Raw genomic sequence first — 19,399 nt, forward strand, 5'->3', positions numbered from 1 at the left:
ATGTTATAGTGATTATAAATATTTTTAATTGACTTGATTCCAGGATGAATAAAAAATGGTGCTGGTTCACGTCGCTTCAGCATATTTCAATGATGCTTCAATAAAAATAAAATATATAATAATGATAATAAAAGTGTTGAATATTAATTGGATGAATTCATGTAGTTCATGCATCTATCTGTATGTGTGTGTGTGTGTGTGTACAGTATGTTGTTTAAATAAGCCCAAAGAATCCTTTAGATTTACTAAAATAATAATTATAATCCTATAAATAATAATCAGGTAATGCAAAAAGGTAGATTTATTGTGTGGTTTATGTGCATGTGTGGATTACAGAACACAATCACTATGAAGTTTCACTATAAGTTTTAATAACACATTACATATATCTTCATTTTGTTGTATGGAGCAAAATATAAACTATTTTTTAGCAAAAATAATCAAGCAGGCACTCAAGTATTTCTTCTGAAAAAAAAAAAAAAAAAAAAAAAATTCTGCCCTTGACAACTCTCACGCTACACAAATCTACCATCATTCATTAAGTATCAAAGAGGCGAACATGTCAGCAAGAAATTTTCCCTGAATTCCAAATTTTGGAATATTCCAGTGTTAGCCATGAATATCCAGCTAACAAAAGACAAATATTATAAAAAAATCTTTCTAAAATGTCCTCTAGCGATGATATGGGTTTCATTTTTCTGCATTGGGAGACAGTGGACTTTCAGGGAGATATTCATCTGTGCCATTCAGGGGTCTTGCAGGAGATTTCCTTCTGGCGTTCCTGATCGTGAGCTCGTCCTTGTGTATAAACGTGAGCGGGACGAAACCATCTGCATCAGCCACCAGGACAATCCACATGGGACCTGTGAGAAGAAGAAAAACTCATTTCTGCACATTCATTTGCAGTCTCAGCATAAGTGACAGTGGTTCGGGCAGACATCAGCGCTAGAGATGCACAGCACAAAAGGCTGTAAGCTGATTCAACCTTAAACCCTCAAATCCGATTGCACCACCTAATCACTTCCTATTTTAGTCATTGACAATTAAATGAAGCCAAAGCACTTGAACAATCTGTCTTCAACAAAGGATTCGGTGCATTGCACAGCCTCATTAATAGATCCCATCTGCTCATTGCTGAAAAGAGCAAATCTGTCTGAAATGTCAACACGCAGATCTCACAAACGTTCAGGTGCTTCTTTCCGTGTGCAATGGTTGCAACCACTTTTTCATGCAAAAAGTCAGCTTATCAACGCAATAATATAGATCTTGACTTATTGAACGTCTATATGTCTATATATTACATATGCATTGATCAAGTTGGTGGAATCAGCATTTTGCATGGTCTCTCTATCATCCAGACGTACCATGCATCATCTCCACGACGGTCAGGCCGAAGAGTTCCTGTACCATCCGCAGGCAGATCCGCCCCCCACACAGCAGAAGCGCCCTTCTCTCATCCGTATACACATTCTCAGACAGCTGTTTCTGGAGATAACACAAATACAAAGTGCAATCAATGAACACCATGAGTCACTTTAGGGAGCGTCATTCATAACGGACCTGGTCATGTGGTCACGGATTAAGTGATGATTCTCCTAAGACAAGTTATGCCTAGGTCAACAGAATCACTTCAATCTGACATCTGCTGACAAAGGGTTGTACTGACAACAGAGTTGGCGTGATGCTTTACAATGCCTGATGGTCTGACTAAGAGTAAAATGGGCTTTGTAGAGTCTCCGCTCCGGAAGCAAATCATTTAATCAAGTAATCATTTATTTTGTGGTGCATTTATTAAATAATACATTAACAGTATGTCTACGTCTAAGAAGGTTCCCTAATGGTAGAGGATATTTGACCTGACTTGACACATAAACTGGATCTTCAGCTTCGGAAAATGAAGAAACTCTAATGATAAATTCAACAAACAGAAGTCTGCTAAGAACCAATAATACAACTATTGCATAAAAATGGATAACTAATCAATAATAAAAAAAATTGACAATGACAAATTGAATGGCTTCAGTTATTAAGGCCTGTGCTCTTATATTGTAATGTTTGCATTTAATTTGTTTAGCCTAATTATTTTAATGGAAATGATTAGAAATAATAATCAATGTTGTTGTTATTTATATTAATTATGATTTATATTATTTATAATTTATAGTGTTGTTAAATTGAATAATATAATCATAATATAATATTACATTTAATATTAAAATAAATGATTAGTATTAAAATTATTCACACAATATGCAGCATATTTTTGTTTGAGAGAATTTGCATATTGAGCAATACAATGCCGCAAATAGAATTCTTTACGCAATTAAATTGAACAAATAAAATCAACAGATTAGCACTTTTCTACTCCAGAAGACTGCACACTTTCCTTTAGTTTAGCCTCCACTGTACGATTAAAAAGAAAATCATTTCATACCTGACACGTAATGTGCACGTATTGCGGTTCATAAGCGGACGGATAACTGCATGCGATCTTCTTGCCGTTCTGGGTGAAGTCTCTGATTTCTGAGAGGCACTGCTGGAGGTCAGCAAATCGGGTGAAAATCCTCTCCATGTTCTGCGTCAGCTGCTCCAGGTTGCTCTCTTTGGACTGAAAGCTGTTCTTTGGTGGAGTGCCGTCGGAGTACATTTTTTCCGAGGCCTCGTACCTGGGCGAACACGGCCGACTGGAGTCCCGGCAGGCCTGACCGGCTACGGCGAGCGTGGCCATGCGGCTGATGTGATCCATGTCGTAGTTTTCTAGAGTGATGGAAGAGGAACTGGACGCTCTATCCGAGAAGTCGACGGAGCTTGCCACGGGGCTCAAATCTGAGCTGCGTACCTCCTCGATTAGTTTTTTCTGACTGGATGGCGGAACAAATACAGAGCCTCCGGGAAGAATTAGATCCTTAATTGACAGACGGTCCTCTTTAGAGAAGTTCTCAGAATGACGTCTAATCCCATGATGTTGGCTTGGCGGCTCGGACTTGGGAACCACTGGGGTGGCACCTTCCTCGTCGAATACCAGCTCCTTGGCTATTAGCCTCAAGATGTACTTGTCCGTGTTGGAGGAGGGGAGGAAAGCAGGATCATTGGACTTCTGCCGGCCAATCATAAAGAGCAACATCTTGTTGGTGAAAAAGCACACCCCTTTGGGCCTCTCGTTCTTTTGCAGCTGGATCTGTTGCACGTTGGGCATGGAAGAATCCGTGATACAGTAAACCAGGATCATGTTGCACGTGTTCGAAGCCACGGCCATCGTGCTCCCGCTCGGATCGAAGGCAATGATGTCAGGGACCAAGATGCCAGGGATGCTGACCTTTCTTGTAGTGGTGACCTTGCGCTCGTACGTTACAAGAATCAAATGTGAAGAGTCCTGACCAGTTCCCGACAAATGATCCCGCCGCCTCAAGTGAATGAGAGGGCTCGGGTCTGATTTCCTGTGTTTGGCGAGAATGTGCGTTAGATCCATGGGTCCGGGTGAAGAGGCGTGTCCTGGGCGTTCAGAATCACATGATCTCCGTCTAGAGTCCAAATAATAGTCTGTATCCACTGTCAAAACAGGAGAAGGGCGACAAGTCGATGCCTCTGACTCATTCGGTAAGTCGAAGGCGATGCCCGCATTGAGCCCGCAAATTTTATCAAGCGGGAGTTCAGTCGCCACAGCCACTTGAGCCTCGTCGGTGGACTCGATGGCGCAGATATACCCACCTATATCGAAAACAGGGCAGAAGGAACACGCCACAAGGCTTTTTTGGATGTCGTTCCAAATGTAAGAGTGCAATGCGCTACCGATGGCGACCACAAGGCGGGTTCCGTCCTTAGTCCAGCAGGCACAATGGATCAGACCGCTGCCCTTTATGTCGGCCTTCACACGACGATTATCGACCCGCACAGTAAACAAAACCGAGGCGTCCCGCTTAGTCAAAACAGCTAAGATGTCCATTTTAGGATGCCAGACACATCCTTGGGACAGCAGTGGGAACGGCTCGCTCATTTCGCAGGTCTGCGTGCACAGGAGTTTGTTTTGCTCCGAAGCGCTCAGCTGAAGTTGCCAGACCGTGATGTGCTTCTTATGCTGCACGGCAAGCAACGCCGGGGACCCGGAGCAGCACAACGGCCCCCAGAAGAGTCCCAAGACATGTTCGAATTGTCCAATGACATTGGTGTCACCAAATTTGGGCTCACCGTCAACAGAATACAACGACGTGAGACAGACCTGCTTACCGTCCGTCCAGGCTATTCCGTGCACAGGGTGAATGGCTTGGTGTAGGGTGTTTAACCCCGTTCTCAGAAGTTTGGCTTTTCCTAGCTCCATGCTTGGCTCAGTTTCTCCTATGGAAAGGAAAATAATGTTCCTGGTCATACAGGATAGGGTTTTTGAGTCAGAATTGAGCGATAGATGTAACTCTGTGCTTCAGTATGAGAAGACTGCCATCACATACTCCAAGAATAGGTAAAGCCTCTTCCCTCACTCTCTAATCCTATTGGCCCGAGTGAGGCTCCACTCAAGGATGACCAGATTAGGCTAACACGACCCCCGACGTCATAAAACCCTCGGAGGTTTGGACGCTACGTCTTTTTTTTCTGACCCAGGCCTGAAAAACACAAAAATATATGTAAGACAAGACATATGCAAAGACTGAACATCACAGAAATATCACTTTGGAAAATGTATACTGATATCAAAAACAGCCCCTTACAAAAAAAAAAAAAAAGTTGTTTTTTACTACAAGTTTTACTACAGTGTAAGTTACTACAGCTATTATAACTACAATAAAACTGTGGTGGCTTTGAATTAACCAGCATTGTAATCAATCGATCAATAATTCATTAGTTAATGCTACTTGTAGTAAAAACAACTGTATAGAAAATTATATAAAAATAAATAAATAAATAAATAAACAACTCTGGTTAATATTTGTAATGGGAAGTCAGTTTACCACAACAGACATGATCAAAGACTGAGAAGAATCACATAAATTTCACTTTAAACATTGGACATCGATGCCACAAAATAACCCCTTACTAAAAGTTGCCATGTTAACCATATTAGACCACAAAAATATTCTAAAAGCTTATTGCATTGTATAAACTTTAAGTTTAGAGTAGTAACAATAATTATCATTCGCAAAAACAACTAAGTTAAGTTATTGTCTAATTTCTCTGTAAGGTGCGTTCGCGAAACTATTTTATTCACATGTATTGCCCGGTATTGCCACAATCCCACATGCTAGCATGTGAAAAAGATGTAGAACAATCCTGAAAATAAGAGGACACATATAAGATAATAGCAAACCAGCATTTTCAGAAGGTAATATTAAAAACATACCATAATGCTATTGACAACCCTGCGGAAACCATGGCAACTCCACAGAGAGAAAATCACGTTTACCTGAACAGTGTCCGCATTTCCCCGCGGAGACATTTGAAGTCATGGACAAACGGAAAGAGAATGACTCGGGCATTCTGGGAGTTGTAGTTCACACCATAGATATTACACGTTCAAAAACTCGCGATAGGAAGTCTGATTCATTTCCGCGAATCGATTCTTTCGAACAATTCGTTTTAAAGGGCTAGACTAGTTCACACATATTTTATTATTTCTAAACTTCAAACAAATAAAGTCAATGTACATTCGGAACTGCAATATATACAACATAAAAAAATTACCTATTTTACAAGTGTCGTTAATGGATGTTACACACAGCACACTATTCCAGAATCTCATAAAAATAGAGGTCATCAGAACGGAATGTTGCCCAATATTATATTTCACCACGGGTTGACCATCGCGCATACAGTTAAGCTGATATGACAGTGGGCGGAGTGCAGTAGCGCTGTATAGTCTCTCACTCTGTCTCTCTCTCTCTCACTACTGTAGGAACTATCCGCGCGAACAGAATGGGTGTTGAGATTGAAACAATATCTCCAGGAGACGGTAAGATGCTATGATCTAATAAGTTCGAATTTCAAATTCCCAAACGTTCTATCTAGAACGACTGGCGAATTCGAATGTTGTTTTGATACATTGTAGCCGTAAACGCGGAATTTCGGGAACATTCTGTCGCTCTAATTACATAATCTTTTAACATTCTTGAATTTTCTTTGCATATTATTTGCGTAAAGAAGGCAACACTAATACAGATTCAACGAAATACCCATCGCTATGATGAGGATGTTTCCGCTCACTGTCGAGTCAGGGATTTATCGTGTGTCTGTGCCCAGCAGAATAATGTGCCATGCGTGCCAACTCAAACTCTCTTCTCATTATGATTCCTCACTGCTCTGTCAGAAATGTGCCTTCAGGATTTCATCTACAACATGCTTGTAGAATGAGTTTGCTGATGAAATGCAGGTAGATGCTGCTGAACGTGTATGTCTCAGATGGCAGCATTCTTGCCCTGGCTAGACATGAGCTTTGATGTTAATCCGAGGGGGGTTTGCGGGATAATTTGGCACAGTTGCAATTTGGCAGAGTCTCTGCTGGTCTGGTCTAATGGCACAGTAAAGTGCTGTTATGTGTGCCACTTGTTGCATTACCTGTTTGCAGGTGACAGTGGCACCAAACTGACCGGTTGGCCATGATGCCACTTTCATTGACACAATTCAGAATTGTTGACATTTATATATGGATGTATATCTTGTATCTGATTGGCCAAACTGATATAGAGTATAACTAAAAGCATTGGGACCACACATTACTTCATTGCCTATACAAACCACTAAAAAATGTGGGGTCTGTAAGATTTTTATGCTCACCAAGGCTGCATTTATTAGAGCGAAAATGCAGTAAAATAGTAATATTATGAAATATGATTAAAAGAATTTTCCTATATTTAAAATGTCTTTTTTTCTGAATTTCCATAATTATTCCAGTCTTCCGTGTCTCATGATCCTTCAGAAATCATTCTAATATGATGATTTGCTGCTCAAGAAACATTTCTTATTATTGTCAATGTTGAAAACAGCTGGTTAATAATTGTGGAAACAATGACACATTTTTTCTTTGATTAATAGAAAGTTCAAAAGAACAAGTATATTTATTTGTAACAACCTAAAAGTCTTAACTGTCACTTTTGATCAATTATTTTGCCCTTGCTGAATAATATATATATATATATATATATATATATATATATATATATATATATATATATATATATATATATATATATATAACATCCAAACACACACACACACACAGAATACTAAATTATCTTTAATATCTAAATACAAATGCACAGATCATTTCATGTGACACTGTAGGCTATCTATATCATTTATTTATTTTATATAAAGCTTGCCAATATTGCACAAAGAAAACATCAAAGGTAAATCCAGTCTATGATTTTAAATGATAGACTTTTAACCCCAAGTTATTTTATTGGGCTATTACTTTACTGTATTTAAGTCACTTTGGGTAAAAACATTAGAGAAGTGACACTCTTGTAAGATTCTAACAACTCAACATGCCTATATGCTTATTAAAATGGTTACATTTGTGTTTATGTTTTTGTATACTCAGAATTTGGGGCTGAGAGTCTGATTATTCATTTATAAGTTTATATGGACCAATAGGAGGCCAGTGAGTCATAATAATGAGCATTATTATGAAATTATCAATAGAAGCTGTAAATAAGTGCTGGATGAGCTCATATGATTTTGACACCTTTCAGTCGTAAAATTCTTGGCACAAGTCATCAAACTCAAGAACTGCCTACCGGGGTCACCAGTGTCAGGAATGAATGCGGCGTAATGGCGCTTTTATTTTTCTTGCTCTGCTCTGGCCGCTTGCGTCTGTGGGACGCTCTCGACTGACATCCTATCTGACCCCCACCAGCCTGCTGTCATGTGGCTCACATTCCTGTCCAGCTCCCACACATTAATCAGACACCACCTCCACCACACACACACACACACACACACTTTTTCTGATCTGCCCTGGTCTGCAGATGAAGACCATACCCAAGTCTCATGACTGTAGGAGCTGCTCATGGATTTATAAGCGTTTTTATTGACCCCTTTAGGGTTTGTGGATTAAATGAAGCTATTTCCACAATTATTTGAACAAGTTTTTTCCACTGTGGTCTATTATTTGTGTATCTATTTTAGACAAACTCTGGTTGCATCCAAAATTGCATACCTATTATATAGTAGGTGAAAAAAGAAGCATGTGACTACATTTTACATTTATGCATTTGGCAGACGCTTTTATCCAAAGCACTTACATTGCGTTATCCTATACATTTGTACATAGGTATGTGCAATCCCCTGGGATCGAACCCACAACCTTGCGTTGTTAACGCAATGCTCTTACCACTGAGCTACAGGATAGACACTTTACTATCCCATGAGGCCACGGGAGAGGATTTATGAATGACAGTGAAGCGATGCAACTGATGCTTGTAGGTCATATAATAATGACAACATGGCGAAGTACGTCTGGATTACATTCATACTACACACACTCATACTATATAGAACATTAGTCGTGAAGTAGCTAATTATTATTATTCAAAATAAGTACCTAGTCAAGAGAGTATGCGATTTTCGAATGCAGCTAATGCTAATCAGAAACTGTGGTTGGTTTCATGCCAGTCAGACCTTTCTTCCTGTTTGGGTTATTCTTGGCCATAAAAAGCTGCCAAGGGGACAAAACGAAATACAGGAAATCTGTTAAAAGCCTCAGAAGTGATCATTGTACATACAGTATCCTGGGAACCCTTGTTACCCAGTTGCCTGATTAAGACGCGAGTCTTGAAGCTGTGTGTCAGCCAGCCAATAAGATTGGACCTGGATATTTGAGTCAGCTCTTGCCATTTTTATGTGCAGTACACATCAGACGATCAGTGAACAGTCATCGGGGTTGTCGTCTTTACTTGGAGTTAATGAACTGAGAACATTAGCTACAAGTTGAAAAAGCTTCTTCATCACCAGACTGTGATGGTGCCAGTGGATATTGCGGTATATAAGGTTCACATGTTATGATTCTCTGGGCACTAACTGTCTCATTCTCTTCTTTCTTCACAGGAAGAACTTTTCCGAAGAAAGGACAGACATGCGTTGTGCATTACATAGGTAAACTATCTGCTGATGTAAATGTTCACATATGTTGTTTGTTGTGGTTGCGCTCAGACGACTGGTGCGCCCTGCAGACGACCAACTCAGACAGACGGGAAACAGGATGTCGATAACAACATTCTGTCTCCTGTTGTTTAATGTTTTCTTTCCTCTCAGTATCCCAGTGAATATCCCATTCTCTTTGAAAACACAGGTAGAACTTGATAAGTATTGCAGTTCTTTCCCTGTATTGAATTGCTTGGTCTTCAACACATAATTATAATTATTGCTTGAACTAGTGTGCACGACAAACAGTACGTTGCCAACTGGATCAGAAAATCGATGCCTTTTCCACTCATTATGTTCATATTGTTGCCAATAATACAATAATACAACAAAAAAATCGTATAGAACCAAAACGTTTCAACAGTAGTGATTATTTTTGTCTCTGTAGGACAAACTGATCTGCACTAGGATTGATGTAAACAGTTTGAGAGCGAACTCTCAGTGTTATTATAAGCTAGATTCAGGCAGCTCTGACTGTGAGATCATTAGCACTCAGAGCAGCAAACAGGGTCAGACTCACTGCAGACGTCAATACAGCCCTTCTGCAGCACTTAATATAGCACTGCAGGGCCTTTGCCGAGAGCCCTCGAGCCCTCGAGCCCTGGAGTGAACCAGATACAGAGACAGGCAAGTCATCACTATTCAGCCACACTCTTTTTGGATGAAATGGACAAAAATCAATAGGGCAAATGATTGGAGATTCGGAGCAGGAGGAAAGTTTGGGCTTAAGATTTAGAATTTAAAATCTGTCTGCAGTGACCAGATAAATAAATAAAAAAGCACAAAATGTGAAATTAGGGGTCAGAAACCATTTTTCATCGAGGTCAGATGCCATAAGCAACGGAAAGCGTTTTCTAGGCCATTTATTTGTTTATTTTTGTTTAGCTCATATCAGAGAATTAAATCAAAGCAATGCAAATGGGTGACTAAAAGAAAAGCTTTGTGACTGACTGTCACTTGTACACCATGTGTCCTAATATGACACAACAAAGTCTGTATAAGACTATAAAAGCTTCTTTTCATCTAAACCAGAGTAATCAGCCTCAGCTGTGATGAATGATTGGTGTTGTTGCACTGAGACACTTGACTATAATGCTGCATGGTAAATACTCACCTATGACACTTACATTAGCAAGGTTTTGTCAGGGTTGAGGTAAAGGATGAGACGAGGACTCAGAGATGCAGAGATATTAGCTTTTATTTGTTAAATAAAACATAAGACAAAAACTACCCCATAGGGGGAAAACAGGACCAGTCAGCTTGACTTGGCAGGATAAGACTTAGCAGGACACAACATGGGATCAGGACACAAGGAATGTAAGGCTGGCCACACACTTAAAGAATTTAAGCCCAATTTTGAGCCCGTTTTGCACCCCCAAGCGATCGAGGGGGCGTGGCCAGATTCGATTCTTGTCGCAAGTAGGAGTGGGTATCGTTAAAAAAAATGTGTATACCAATACCTTGACTTCGATACCGATTCCTGAACGACACTTTTTCCGTAACCAATTTTATGAAATCTGTTTTAACAAGATTACATTACATTACCTTTGGTTTTATTTTTTCTGTTTGTTGACTTTTTTTTATGACTCAATGACTCATATATGCCTCGTGGTCAAGCACACACAATAAAGCTTGCCGCAAAGCACTGGCAAAGTGCTTCATCAGATTTGTCGTGTTGCCGGTCTTGGCAGCAATTATCTTGTCGCGAATATTGCATTGTGCACTGTTGGCATCGAGCCTGGTGAAATGTAGCCACACTTTTGATCTTTTCCACATCTTTAACATCTATGGGGGTTGGTACGCTTACACACTACAGCCTCACGTATAAGCTCTGGGCGTAACCGGCGTAAACTAGTGTTTTTCCTTGATGCCTCACCACAGCCAATCATGCTGCATGCTTATTGGCTCACTGATGTTGATGAAAGTAAACCCTTCTTAGGTATCGAACAACAAGAGATTTTTTGATACTCGATGGTATCGAGGCAATATCTAACTCGATACCCAGGCCTAGTCGGAAGCGACTTTGCCCAATTTTTTTGTTGTTGTTGTCATTACGATTATTTTACTGCTCCCGATCGCGTCGGAGCCCACATGATCCCAAATCGTAAATATCAAACTCTTGATGGATCTGCCTCTGACGTAATACCTGCGATAGCCAATGAGAGTGAGCAAGCTTCACCAACCGGATGTTGTGTGCTTCTAAACTTGGCAGCCACAAACATGCCACGAAAGTGGAGTATTGAGAAAGAAGATCACCCATATTCTTTTATTCTCCTTTGTTTTTCTTAGTAATGAGAACACTCATGAAGCCTTGTGTTCACACAAAACATGACATGAAAGAAAACACAAGACAAAACAGAACATGAAAGCACACGGCTCCTGTTTTACCCGGGCAGAAGAGCGTACGGCCCGTGCAAACTCGAAACAGCACGCTCACACATCAAGACAGAGCGCACGGAGAATGAGCGAATGCTCAAAACAGACGACAAACTCAGAACCGCACGCTTTATTCTATCTCCGAATAAAGTTCATTTACACTGCCTTTTAAAAGTTTGGAGTCTGTAAGATTTTTTATGTTTCCGAAAGAATTCTCTTATGCTCGTCAAGGCTGCATTTATTTGATCAAAAATAGAGGAAAAGCTGTAATATTGCGAAAATATTATTACAATTTAAAATAACTGTTTTCAATTTTAATATATGTTAAACTGTCATTTATTCCTGTCATATCAAAGCTGAATTTTCAGCATTTATAGCATAGTCATAGCATTTTTCATATTTTCATTTTTCAGCATCATTACTCCAGTCTTCAGTGTCACATGATCCTTCAGAAATCATTCTGATATGATGATTTGCTGCTCAAGAAACATTTCTATTATCCATGTTGAAAAATCCCTTGATTGTATGGGTGTAAATGGAAAGGAAGTTGGGAACATTTCATTTTATAATTTTGCAAACATTATGGGGATGTTAATTCTGAATGGTCTCTTAAAAACTGAATAACTTTGAACAAACGTTCTATTAATGTTACTGGAAAAACTTTTGTTCACAACTTTGACAGAACCTTGCTATTATCTGGACAGGTTGTTTATTATCAGCAGTCATGGTTGGATGCCAAGTGAAACGGGATGGATTTTAATATGGTCTCATGCCTGATTTAGCAGAGACCCCCACCCCGTTGCACACCTACTATTCTCTGACCCAGGCGGGCAGAACAAATCAATTAGCCCAGTCCCGCTGGGTCCCCTGGGGTTTATTATTAGAGCACAGGAAGCCATCAGATCTCTCGTGACTGACGGCTCTATTAATAACAATGGCAACACGATGTATAAATATGTTCTGAAGAGACACCCATGTGATTGGCGGTGGCACTAGGAGAGCACTGTAATGGTAATAAAGAGAAACCCACTATAGGTGTCCAGTTCCCAGGCATTCAGAGGCAGTAAAGTAGTGATGTCATGTTCAATTATAATGGGTATATTCCCTTAGATTTTAGAACATACTTCCTTATGTTCGAGCCACAGTTCAATGCTTTAACCTATTTTAAAGGAATAATTGACCCAGATACAAAAATGGTCTCTGCAGTTATTCTTACCGGTACCTACTACACATAATGTAACGTTTCATACACTTCATTTTGTTGATGACAAATTTTCAACATCATTTTTTTCTCTTTGTATTTTTATATTATTTAAAAACAATATTATTCCATTCAAATCTATCTAATAAAATACTAAAAGTAAGGTCAAAAGTAATCAAAAAGTAGTCCGATCATATTACCTAAAATGTGTAATGTAATAGATTCGGTAACTACAATTTTCATCATGTAATGAATTACAATTTGTAAGAAATACCCAGCACTGAAAACCTACTTTATTGCATGGATCACAAAGATGTTTTGCAGATGTTTTATTGTCCAATTGCTGCTCTTTGTTTGTACAATAAATGTTTTTGGTCTTATCCGCAGCAAATTGTTTTTCATCCATAGTGCAAGAGCTTGTATAGTAATCATATTTGAAAAATAGGCTTTGAATCCCATCTGGAATGTATTATAACATCCGGGCACATTTGGCTTTCCTTTTTCCGACTAAACTATGATTCTAGATGCTGGCATATTCTGGCATTCTGTATAGTATGGATAGTCTGGAAATTGGGATGCAGCCAGGGTTTCGAGTTCTGGGAATGAGTTGTACAGGTCACCACTCAGCAGCCTGTAATATGAGACTGAGTTAGTGTGGAGATTATTGGACAAAATGAAGACGTACACCTTTTAAACGTCAGTAAGATTTTCTTCTTTGAAAGAAATTAATACTTTTATGCAGCAAAGATGCATTAAATTGATCAAAACTGGCATTAAAGACTTTTATATTGTTACAAAAATGTTTTATTTCAAATAAAATGATGTTCTTTTGAAATATTAAAGAATCCTTAAAAAAATGTATCGTGGTTTCCACAAAAACATGCTTTAAAAATGTATTATAACAATCATGTTTCTTGAGCATCAAATCAGCATATTAGAATGATTTCTGAAGGATCATGTGACACTAAAGACTGGAGTAATTATGCTGAAAAATTCAGCTTTGCATCACAGGAATAAATGACATTTTTTAATATATTAAAACAGAAAACAGTTATTTTAATTTGTAATAATATTTCACAATTTTACTGTTTTTACTGTATTTTTGATCAAATAAATATAGACTTGGCACTAAAAAGTGATGTCTTATATGTATATGCATATATGTATGTGTGCTGTTTTTTGATGTTGAGATAATAATAATTTTTTATATCAACAGCATATGATTAAAATAGGAGCATTAATATTTATTAACACCATCATTCTATTGAAATACCAAGTATTGTTTGACTTAATCATCATCCAGCACCATTTGAAAGCACTGTTTTAGCTTTCTCTCTCTCTGCACCTGATGTTTCCGCAGGAATGCTCTTGTTTGATGATACATGAACCCATGAGTTTTTCATGCCACGTGGTTTTCTGCTGACATGTTTTTGAGTGGAAATGTGCCAACAAATCTATAAGAGGCAGGTGCATTCAGGTAGCGTGTGCATCTGATTACATTTGACGCTGACTGAGAGAAACCGACTGCCAGCTCGGGTAGACAGATACTGTAAGCTGAGGTAAAAATAACCATCCTGGCCTCCGCCTTCACACTCTTTCCCACCGATCTCTCACGCACAGGTTCAGGATCCAAGATTGAATTTAGGTTTTTTTTTCACTGAAAGCCGTCAGTTGATCAGGTTCACATCTGCTTGTCTACATCCATCGGGCACAGAAAAGCTCCCACCCAACATGACCGCTGATTGTAATCATGGAAAATAATTGACAGTGGAGCTGTAAACTACAAGCTGCGACATATTCTGTGACTTGTAACGATCCTGGGTTTGTAAAGCTATTGACATTAAAATCTCTCTGTTAAAGTCGGCATGAAACGGAAGTTGCAATTTTTGATTTGATTTGATTGATTTTGGATTTGACAGACGACATCATCCAAAAGGATAGCATGTTAAAGTGTGAACACTTATTCCCAACATGGTCCTTGGTGTTTGAACATTTAACACATGTTCTGTGTTAGATGCAATGGTTTTTTCTTTTCTATTGTGACATATCCAAGTGAAATGGCTTTTTGAAAGAGAAAAAAATGGTCCATGGGGATTGATTGGATGGTTGTGGTTTGCTATTGGTCGATCTCATGAGTGACAGGTTGCCCCGCCCTCATGCCAGTAAACACATCATCAGAGAAGAGAAGAGACATTGCTGCAAGAGGGAGGGGAAGTTCTTCTGATTAAAGTTTACGAGGCACATTCATTTTTTTTATAAAATATGCATGGATAAATAATTTATAATATATGCTGGGATATTCCATAAAAACATTTTTTGTCATGCTTCATTGCGTTATCACAAATAAAACAATTGTCTCCAAGCAGACTGATAAAAGTTCCAAAGGTTTGATAGAGCAACGCTGGATAACTTCAGTCAGTCAAGTTCATTCATAAATATGCTTTAGTTCGTCCTTGTAGTAGAACAGGCTTCTATGATAATATACGGTGTGGTTTTGGAACGGAGCCCACTCTGCAGATATCTTGGCGCAGAGAGCTTCCTGGAAGTCCCAGTGAAATTCAAGGGGGAGTGAAAGCTAATACTTTACTGTACTGTAAGAGAACCATCTCTCAGCAGAAGGAACCTTTATATCTCCCTCAGCATGGATGAAACTGAAATGAAGGCTGAATAATGGTGTGTCAGACAGACTCCCCATGTTATAGTGTTTATTTTTCGCTGTTAAAAAGGGGGAAAACACTTGGAACAATTGGAAAATTTAAGAATTTTGAAAGTAGCACGTTTGTAATATTAATGTTCTAATAATCAGCCTTATTATTGCCAATAAAGTCTTATTGTTTGTAAAAAAAAAATGGACAAATATTACATATTTCATATGAAATATATGAAATATTATATTATTTTACATTATATATTTTAATAATTTTATTTTAAGATTTAGATTAGATTTAGTTTTGGATTTATTATAGGTATAATAGGTTAGGTTTAGATTTTTTTATTAAGTTTTTTTTTTAATTGGTGATGTCAATTTAATATGGTAATTTGCTGATAAATCAAACATATCAATTAAAGGTGGTTAAAAAACAATAGAAATATATTTTTTATTTGTTTAATCGTATAATTAATTCATAATAGTTTTAGTTAAAGATTATTTTCAATTTGATTTAAATTTTGATTGACACCCCTCGTTAAAATATAAATGTATAAATAGGAGATTTAGAACGGCATTATTTATTTGTTATTTTTTTGCAATTCTTATTTAAGTACTGTACATCTGACAAAACTAGGCAGCTTTTGTTGCTAAATATTACAATCTTTTATTACGCTTTATTTTACATTTGGCCTTTATGACTAAAGACCTATATATGTATGCTTATACTAGGACCAGAGGGTTTCTGTGTGTATCTTCCTCTCTATTTCTCTTTTTCTTCCTTTGATATAGACGAAAGGTGACCTACTTGGGTGGCCGGCTGAATAATCTGTTGAATTAGGCCAGTGTTTCATATTTCATTCTTTTTGTTCATTTAGATCACAAGAGCTCATATTCCACAGGAGATTTTGATAAGCACAGAAGCGCTCCCTCTGACGGGTCAGCTGTGTGTTAGTGGACCATGCTTGATTTTAAAGCCTGAAGACATCCTGAAGAAAAATGAATTTAGCATCGATCTCTTTATTACAAATTTTCTCTTATTTTCTAAAGGATTCACTTTTGGATTCTTACATGGGACAAAAGGAAATGTAAAAAAAAAAAAAATCTATAGACTTACATTTAAATAGAAACTTAAGGCATGTCTGGAGACCAGAATATCACACAGACTTCTGGGGCCACCCAGTACACCCTAAAAACATCCAGACCACCCTAGCAGCCACCTAGCGACATCCTAACAACCAACCAGAACACACTATCAGCCACCTAGAAACACCTAAAAACCACCCAGAATACCCTAGCAACACCCTAAAAACATGCAGAACACCCTAGCAACACCCTAAAAACCACCCAGAAGACCCTAGCAACACCTTAGAAACATCCAGAACACTCTAGTAGCAACATCCTATCAACCACCAAGAGCACCCTAGCAACACCCTAAAAACCACCCAGAAGACCCTAGCAACACCATAGAAACATCCGGAACACTCTAGTAGCAACACCCTAACAACCACCAAGAGCACCTTAGCAACACCCTAAAAAACACCCAGAAGACCCTAGCAACACCATAGAAACATTCAGAACACACTAACAATACACTAAAACCTTGCAGAAGACCCTAGCAACACCCTAGAAACATCCAGAACACCCTAACAATACTCTAAAACATCGCAGAAGACCCTAGCAACACCCTAGAAACATCCAGAACACCCTAGCAATACTCTAAAACATCCTAGAAGACCCTAGCAACACCCTAGAAACATCCAGAACACCCTAGCAATACTCTAAAACCACCCAGAAGACCATAGCAACACCCAAGAAACATCCAGAACACCCTAGCAATACTCTAAAAACATGCAGAACACCCTAGCAACAACCTAAAAACCACCCAGAAGACCCTAGCAACACCATAGAAACATCCAGAACACTCTAGTTGCAACATCCTAACAACCACCAAGAGCACCCTAGCAACACCCTAAAAACCACCCAGAAGACCCTAGCAACACCATAGAAACATCCGGAACACTCTAGTAGCAACACCCTAACAACCACCAAGAACACCCTAGCAACACCCTAAAAAACACCCAGAAGACCCTAGCAACACCATAGAAACATTCAGAACACACTAACAATACTCTAAAACCTTGCAGAAGACCCTAGCAACACCCTAGAAACATCCAGAACACTCTAGTTGCAACACCCTAACAACCACCAAGAGCACCCTAGCAACACCCTAAAAACCACCCAGAAGACCCTAGCAACACCATAGAAACATTGAGAACACACTAACAATACTCTAAAACCTTGCAGAAGACCCTAGCAACACGCTAGAAACATCCAGAACACCCTAGCAATACTCTAAAACATCGCAGAAGACCCTAGCAACACCCTAGAAACATCCAGAACACCCTAGCAATACTCTAAAACCACCCAGAAGACCATAGCAACACCCAAGAAACACCCAGAACACCCTAGCAATACTCTAAAAACATCCAGAAGACTCTAGTAACACCCTAACTACCCCAGAACCCCATAGCTTCACAGCCTGTGCAAAAGTTGCTTGAGAAATTTTTTTAAAATCTAGTTGTCCCTGGGTATTATTGGGTATGACATCAGTACAAACAGCTGGGATTATTGGATCTGTTTGTGTGGGCACTCCACAGGTGGCGGATGGTTGATGTGGACTGTCTGTTTCACCAGCTGTTGTTTTGGGACTAGTGTTGGGCTGTCAGTTGTTTTCCACCATGTTGCACAGTCTGAATCTGCAGTTAAATGGACGCTTGAGGATGTTGTGCTGATGGTATCTGTTGAGCTCTTGGTCCAAGGCTGCAATTACTGTCTCCTGTGAGCCTGGGAACTGCAATCGTGCTTGTTTCTTCGTCAACTGCTTGTCTGTTTAGATGTGGCAGCATTTTCTCCCTAATCTTAGGATTAGATTTTTGCGTTATGAACAGTGAACGGTTTTAGGGAACCACCCAGAACACACCCATAAAAAAATGAGTTTGCTGTAATGATGATAATTGTGTAATTTAAACTGTATGCTATTTAATTGCAGGGATGCTGCAGAACGGAAAGAAGTTTGACTCGTCACGAGACAGAAACAAGCCCTTCAAATTCAAGATCGGCCGACAGGAGGTCATCAAGGGCTGGGAGGAAGGAGTTGCACAGGTATTCGAGTCTGATGATGCATGTACTCTGGAGCTAATCTTTCTTTGGAGTATACTTGCTCTATAATATTTCTACCTTATTTCAGATGAGTTTGGGTCAGCGGGCGAAGATCACCTGCACCCCAGATATGGCTTATGGGGCCACAGGACACCCTGGTGTCATTCCTCCCAACGCCACCCTTGTATTTGATGTGGAGCTGCTGAAACTGGAGTAAACCCCTAGCTGTTACAGGGCTGAAGTCCTCAAACGGAGAAGGAGAAACACTAGTCCCCGCCCCACCAACAAAACCTTCATCATCTAAACACTCTAGACATAATCTTTTGTGTTTGTTTGCCAACAAATGCAATATGTAGACACACTGTTTAGTTACTTTAAATATTTTCTACTCAATCTACTTACTATTTTGGCATCTCGTTTTCATTTTGCTACATGCAGGTTTTTTTTTTCATACTACATTTTCCTGAAAATATGTGAATACAATAGAATCATTAAATCAGTATTTTAATTTGTACCAGACTGAATCCACCGCCTTACTGAATTTAGTAGGGTTAGTATTTTACAGAAGGATATAATGGGTTATAATTCTGTATTCCGAGGGGCATTAACAACCACTGTCTGCATTGCCACTTTTGATAAAAGTATATCCTGCTGAATGCATGTGATATAAGGATAATGTTACTGTATTTACTATATATTTTATATATAAATCCATCCCTTATAAATATTTGCTGTAAGTCTCATACGTGGAACAAACTGAATATGTACGATGGAGTGCTTTGGCTTCAATGAACGTTTTATCAACTTGCTCTTAATAAAGACATTTGAACTCTTGGAACAGTGTACTGATGCTGCATTATTATCTGTTCTGCTACTGTGTATAAGAT

The 19,399-nt window shown here is 38.9% G+C and overlaps 2 protein-coding genes across 4 annotated transcripts; one reads left to right on the forward strand and one right to left on the reverse strand.

Annotated features, from left to right (window-relative positions):
• Positions 1–349: 349 nt before the first annotated feature.
• wdcp (WD repeat and coiled coil containing) lies at positions 350–5,581 on the reverse strand. Of its 3 annotated transcripts, XM_082148594.1 has the most exons (5): positions 5,330–5,580; positions 4,443–4,595; positions 2,435–4,332; positions 1,365–1,485; positions 350–863 (listed from the first exon to the last, which is right to left on the reverse strand). In XM_082148594.1, the coding sequence occupies exons 3-5, from the start codon at positions 4,313–4,315 to the stop codon at positions 691–693; spliced, it is 2,175 nt and encodes a 724-aa protein (XP_082004720.1). In that variant the 5' UTR covers positions 4,316–4,332; positions 4,443–4,595; positions 5,330–5,580; the 3' UTR covers positions 350–690. The 3 variants fall into 3 exon arrangements, with proteins under 3 accessions (XP_082004720.1, XP_082004719.1, XP_082004718.1); XM_082148593.1 differs by having other exon boundaries at positions 2,435–4,595; positions 5,393–5,581; XM_082148592.1 differs by having other exon boundaries at positions 2,435–4,595; positions 5,330–5,581.
• Positions 5,582–5,797: 216 nt separating this feature from the next.
• On the forward strand, positions 5,798–19,350 carry fkbp1b (FKBP prolyl isomerase 1B). The gene is made up of 4 exons (XM_082148673.1): positions 5,798–5,938; positions 9,031–9,078; positions 18,403–18,515; positions 18,601–19,350. Exons 1-4 carry the CDS (start codon positions 5,902–5,904, stop codon positions 18,727–18,729), a joined length of 327 nt encoding a protein of 108 aa, XP_082004799.1. The 5' UTR covers positions 5,798–5,901; the 3' UTR covers positions 18,730–19,350.
• Positions 19,351–19,399: the final 49 nt, after the last annotated feature.

The sequence above is a fragment of the Leuciscus leuciscus genome (genome assembly GCF_965113295.1).
Source record: "Leuciscus leuciscus genome assembly, chromosome: 19".
NCBI classification, from domain to species: Eukaryota; Metazoa; Chordata; class Actinopteri; order Cypriniformes; family Leuciscidae; genus Leuciscus; species Leuciscus leuciscus.

Bases quoted from the DNA above. Each gene is read 5' to 3' on its own strand.
- fkbp1b (XM_082148673.1), top strand. From the start codon at position 5,902: ATGGGTGTTGAGATTGAAACAATATCTCCAGGAGACG. The intron at 5,939-9,030 runs GTAAGATGCTAT...CTTTCTTCACAG, and splicing joins AACAATATCTCCAGGAGACG to GAAGAACTTTTCCGAAGAAA. The intron at 18,516-18,600 runs GTATTCGAGTCT...ACCTTATTTCAG, and splicing joins GGGAGGAAGGAGTTGCACAG to ATGAGTTTGGGTCAGCGGGC.
- wdcp (XM_082148593.1), bottom strand. From the start codon at position 4,363: ATGACCAGGAACATTATTTTCCTTTCCATAGGAGAAACTGAGCCAAGC. The intron at 1,486-2,434 runs GTATGAAATGAT...TGTTATCTCCAG, and splicing joins ACGTGCACATTACGTGTCAG to AAACAGCTGTCTGAGAATGT. The intron at 864-1,364 runs GTACGTCTGGAT...TTCTTCTCACAG, and splicing joins CGTCGTGGAGATGATGCATG to GTCCCATGTGGATTGTCCTG.